This window comes from Amblyraja radiata, chromosome 1 (genome assembly GCF_010909765.2).
Source record: "Amblyraja radiata isolate CabotCenter1 chromosome 1, sAmbRad1.1.pri, whole genome shotgun sequence".
In the NCBI taxonomy this organism is placed as follows: Eukaryota; Metazoa; Chordata; class Chondrichthyes; order Rajiformes; family Rajidae; genus Amblyraja; species Amblyraja radiata.
The window spans coordinates 142857124-142863123 of NC_045956.1; the positions used below are offsets into that span (position 1 = coordinate 142857124).

The 6000-nt window shown below is 41.3% G+C and overlaps 1 protein-coding gene across 9 annotated transcripts in view; it reads right to left on the reverse strand.

Moving 5' to 3' along the window:
- Nucleotides 1–6000, reverse strand: part of celf4 (CUGBP Elav-like family member 4) — a 1189269-nt gene that overhangs the window by 119896 nt on the left and 1063373 nt on the right. For all 9 annotated transcript variants that reach the window (XM_033032265.1, XM_033032259.1, XM_033032244.1 and 6 more), the window contains one exon: nucleotides 2824–2971. In XM_033032265.1, the coding sequence (XP_032888156.1) occupies nucleotides 2824–2971 (148 nt within the window). The remainder of the gene's footprint in view (nucleotides 1–2823; nucleotides 2972–6000) is intronic.

The following is a 6000-nucleotide window of genomic DNA, read 5'->3' on the forward strand; positions in this document are numbered from 1 at the left end:
GTTAACTTTTATGTGGTTGTGTGTCTTGTTGCTTTTTTAGTATGGCTGTATGGTAATTCGCATATCACTGTACCTTAATTGGTACACGTGACAATAAAAGACCTTTGAAACCTTTGAAACCTATGAATCTTGGGATTGCACTGGGTGTTTGTCATGGCTGTAATCAGCAGAATATATACACAAAGACCTCTGGTATAAAGGAATGCAGTAAGTCTAGAAGAGGAAAGGCAACAGTAACCAAAATAGAAATTAAAGTAATTGAGAATGAGGAATCATTGAGTGCAGAGGTTATGGAAGGAATGGATGAAGAATGTCTTGTAGGAAAAGTCAGGGTGGAGTTTGGCAATTGAAAAGCAAATATGCTTAAAAATTTGACCTACAAAGATAATTGCCCTACTTGAAGTGGAGCTGGCTAATGACTACGAATGCATCCAAGTTGTCACTTACATTATTTAAATGACTCCAAACCAGTACTTATTTTCCCTTCCATTCCATCTGCACTTTTACAGCGTACATGAGTCCTAATTATCACAAAGTGTGCTTTGTGCTTAACGCAATCATAGTTGATGCCAACTCGTTTCTAGTCAGAAGGACTTTAATAACGCTTGCATGAAGCAAAGAATCATTGTGTCATTGAAATGAGGTGCTTTCCATCTGACTGACAGTGTGCTCAATTAGCAGATGGTTCAAGAAATAGCTGGGGATAGTTCAATGTGTTGTAAATAACAAAAAAAAGTATTGGATATTTTAGCATCCATCCTTTCTCACTCACATCGTCGTAATGTCAAGAATCTTAAAGAATTCATTGCATTCGGGTTTTGCTTTGAGTATTCTGATGTTTTATCGATGGATGTCCTTGGTTTTCATTGTGGTTCCAAGGGCATTGACACTGTGTTAGCAGGCCATGTGGTTGCATCAGAAGAGGTGGCGAGGGAGTGCTCTAAGGTTGATGTTGTTGTAGGTAGTTTACATAATACGCTGATGCTTGCAGAAGCTTTGCAACAATGACCCAGTGAAGATGATAGAGGCATGTGATGCTCATAGGCCACTACTTTCTGCTTCAACACCTCCCTTTCCGCACCCCTGCTGTAAATGTAAAATGTTCTTCCTTCCACCTATCTTGCAACTAAACAACAACTGTGCAGTAGGCACCATTGCTCAGGCAATGGAGTAATTTTGATTTTATGATTTGTCTCCTTATTTTCATTAACTTCAGAAAAGATGGAAAGCTCCCTGCCAGCTTACTTGCACTGTATTACATTTGAAGGCTAGGTTTGTACCACATGCACTCCTCATGTGCGCATCCTAGAAACTAATAAATGTATGCTGGATTAATTCTATTTGTGGTCTTCAATATGTTATTCTTGCTCAACAAATTTTCTGATAGCACGGATGAGAGCTGCTGTCTAGAGAAATCAATGGTAAAGTTTAATTTCATAAGTTATTTTTGCAAGAGGTTTACCTTAGGGCTTTCAATGTATCTGATATCATCAATTCATCAATTAATACAGGGGGCGGATACACGGGTCACATTCTCCGCGCCCTGCGGCCTACCATCGCTGGAGCTGGGAGCCGCCTCGGACTGTCGTGAGCCCCACCGCGGGGCGCGGACTTACCATTGGAGTGGATCCCTTGCCTGGGACCGCTCCCACCGCGGCCTGCGGACTTACCATCAAGGGCTCACAGTCTCGGGAGAGGCTAGTCGGGAGCTCCAAAGCCACAGAAGGTTCGTCCAGCCCCGACGCAACGTTCGATCGCCCGGCGCGGGGGAGCTGACATCCCCCCGATGCGGCAGCTGAACACCTCGACGCGGAGGGCTTGAACGCCGCTGGCTACGGGAGTCAAGACCGTCCCGTCAACGGGGCTCGAGGCCCCCGACCAGGAAGAACAACAAGGGAAGGACTTGAACTTTATTTTCGCCTTCCATCACACTGAGGAATGTGTAGGAGTCACTGTGATGGATGTTTATGTTAAAATGTGTTTTTTGAGTCTGTTGCTTTTTTAAATTGTATGACTGACCAGGCCAATGAATTTTACTAGACCAATTGGTGTATGTGACAATAAATGAACCTTATGAACCTTATAATACTCACACCAACAATTGTGTAATTCTATTCATAGTGTGGATCCTTGCCCTGTACTGAGAACATATTTCAGTAAGGTTTCTGTGAAAATGTGACAGCAAGGCTTTGGTGAACACTGAAAACAAACTGGGAGATAAGTTAGCCTGCTCACGTTTGATATTCAACAAGATACGATGCTGAAAATTGTGAATGTCACTAGATTGCAGGTGAAGGCAGGATTGGACTTGCATGGAGTATCATTGGACTGCTTATTCTTCTTAAACTGCACACAAAGGTAAGTGAAATCTTTCAGAAAAGGATGCATAAAAACAACAAAGCTACAGTAAATAAATGATTAATAAAAAGCATCTTGGTATTGGCAACTATAAGGGGAAAAAACTATATGAATGGCTTTAGAAATTTTGTTCGGAATTATATAACATTTAAGAGAGATTTGGACAGGTACATGGATTGGATAGGTTTAGAGGACTATGGGCCAAGAGCAGGCAGGTGGGACTAGCGTAGATGGGGCATAGTGGTTGCCATGGGCAAGATGGGCTGAAAAAGACAGCCTGTTTCCACACTGTATGACTCCATGCTAGAAATTATGTTATTGTTATACAAAAAAATGTAAGGTTGTAATGAAAAATGTCTATGCTATAAATGAAACGTGAATAATGGTGTCGTAAATGATAGTAGTCAAAAGTGAAGAAATATGGGATAATATCAAATTCTTCATTGGCCCCACTGCCACACATACCTGATGTTGGTGTCATGGGTGTAGCTGCAAGTCCATTCATATTCAAGGCTGCCATCTGCTGCATCTGTGCTGCTGCAAATGCTGCCATCGGGTTCAGGTAACCTCCCTGCGCAACTGACGCCATTATCGTTGCTTGTTGCTGCATCAACTATTGAAAAAGTTAAAAAAGCCGTTTGTTTATCTTTTTACTTTAATACAATCACTACAAAAATCCTGGAGGAAAATGCAGTTAGCCATGTTACTGTAGTGTATTTGTCTATTTTTGAAATGCATTTCATGGACCACATATTAACAATGTTTGCTGGCACCATTTTGATACAATGAGGTCTAAACTGTACATTACCCAGTAACTGCTGCAAATTGATCAGTGTGCTCAACTATTGTACATAAGGACTCCTTTATATTTTTACTTATGCATTATATTCATCATTTACTGTGTCTGGTTATTTGTTATTAACAGAAATTTATCTAACTTGTATTACAAAGTGATTTCAAAATCCAGAAAAAAAATCCCATCACATTGTAGCTACTTTTTATAATTGCTCCTTTTCATCTATCCTTCATTACTCCCAATATTTTGGTTGTTCCCTTCAGTATTCTCTTAGAAAATGCAAGATCCTTTCCGTATTGTAGTGACTATAATCATATACTGTATAGCGGAGTGATTTGCATGAGCGGTTTAGAAAATGACAGGATTATTTCACCTTTAAGGCTCAAATGTGGTTCCTTTCCGAAAGTCATAACTACTCTTAACTCACACATGCACTGACTTCACAGCCCAACACCCGGACTTCCATCTACTCCATCCACTTACTGAAATTGGAATTGTAATATGTATTGTAATTGTAATTTTTAATATTTTTTAAATAATTTTTAATATTTTAATATAACTTTAAAAATCTGCCTAAGAATACTACCTATTCATCCTTCACCATTTTGCCTTTATAGATATGTATATAGCGCCGCAGAATTGTGCACCTATCCCCCCCCCCCTTGTTTTGTTTTCTGTTTCTTGTTTTTTGTACTAAATTATATGTATGCACTGAGTACGAGATGCTTTTAATCTCATTGTACATGTATAGTGACAATAAATGGCATATCTATCTATCTATCTATCTATACTGAGATTTTATTTTCAATTACTGCCATTGAACATTGTTATCTTCATCTGCTTGTCGGTCAGTACAGTACGCCACAGGAGATCCTTCTCAGTACAGAACGCCACAGGAGATCCTTCTTCCCTGTGGCTATCAAACTGTACAACTCCTCCCCCTTCTGTCAAGGGGACTGACTCTCCTCCCACTACCCCCCCCCCCCCCCTCAATATTTGCACATCCCCAATCCTTTCCACTCGTCACTTTAATTTCATGTTTCATGTATTTTGTGTTTTATGACAGTTGGCAGATCAATTTCCCTCCTGGGATAAATAAAGTTCTATCGTATCACATCATACCAACATCATCAGATCCATTCATTTAGCATAGATTTTTTTTTCATTTAAATAATTTCATTTAAATAATTAAATGTTCTGCATGCGTATGAAATGTTTTATATTTCTCTTTACTGAATTTCATCTGCCGCTGGTCTGCCCAATTCACAAGAGTCTTCACATCTTCACTGGAGCTTATCCTGTTTAACTTTGACGTCTATCACATCCATTAGGTTTGCATCATATGCAATCTCAGCCTCTGTGCTTGTGGCTGCACCCATGTCCTCCAATCCCAACACAACCCCAAATCTTACGTTGATGCCAAAACTGTTTTCTGTGAAAAGTCAAATAGTAATATTTCTAACTCTATTGTTTTCACTGCATAACCTTTTTCTGAGTTCTACTCATTCAATTCAATTCAATTCAATTCAATTCAGCTTTAATGTCATTGCACAAATACTGGGTATGGGTACAACGAAATGCAGTTTTGCATCAGTCCGTAGTAGTAGTGCAATATAGAAATTTAAAAAAAATAGATGATACAGAATAACCAAAAATACAGAATAATTAAACAATGGGGACGGAGGGACCGGAGGAATCTATCGGCGGGACTCCGAGTTCAGCAATGCAACGGTATAATTGTAGAAGCTGTTCCTCATCCTACTGGTACGAGACCTGAGGCTCCCTGATGGGAGGAGGGCAAACAGTCCATGGTTGGGGTGGGAGGGGTCTTTAATGATCTTCCCGGCCCGTTTCAGACACCGTTTTCGGTGGAGGGCATCCATGGCAGGGAGCGGGGCACCAATGATGTGCTGCGCGGTTTTCACCACCCGTTGTAGTGCCTTCCTGTCCGCAACAGTGCAGCTGCTGTACCATACCGTGAAGCAGGTGGTCAGGATGCTCTCGATGGTACAGCGGTAGAAGTTGGTCAGGATCTGGGGGGACAGGTGGGCTTTCTTGAGCCTCCTCAGGAAGTAAAGGTGCTGCTGTGCCTTTTTGATCAGCTTGGAGGTGTTGAGGGACCATGACAAATCCTCCGAGATGTGTACCCCGAGGAATTTGTAGCTGGAGACGCGCTCCACCTCAGTCCCGTTTATATGGATGGGGGTATGTCTGCCCCCTCTGACCTTCCTGAAGTCGACAATAATTTCCTTCGTCTTCTTGGAGTTGAGGACGAGGTTATTGTTGGCACACCAGGTTGTCATCAACCATTGTGAACTATTTCTGTTAACTATTTCATCTTTATATTTATCACCAACCATTTCAGAGAAATGTAACAGTAGCCCAAGTAAAATCAAAGTAAGTAACATGTGTGGTGTGGTACCTCCCAGCTTCAACCTGGGGTTGATCTTGATATTGGGTGGAGTCTGTGCAGAGTTTGTATTAGATCAGAATGCTTTATTGTCATTGCATGTGTCACATACAACGAGATTACTGTATCTCTCCATTTAAAAGAACTTCAAACATTCACATACTCATACTTTTTACACTCCCTCCCTCCCCGAACCCACCCATGGATTCACATTTACATAAATTAACACTGTCTCCCACCCCCCCCTCCTTCCCCATAACCTGCTCCCGAGACAGAGTTCAGTTCCAAGATTGCTGATGGGTAAAAGCTGTTCTTGAGTCTGGCAGTGCGTGACTTTAGCGACCTGTACCTTTTTCCTGAGGGCAGCAGTGTGAAAAGGTGGTGACAAGGATGTGTAATGTCTTTCACGATATTACAGGTCCTGCTGCGGCATCTG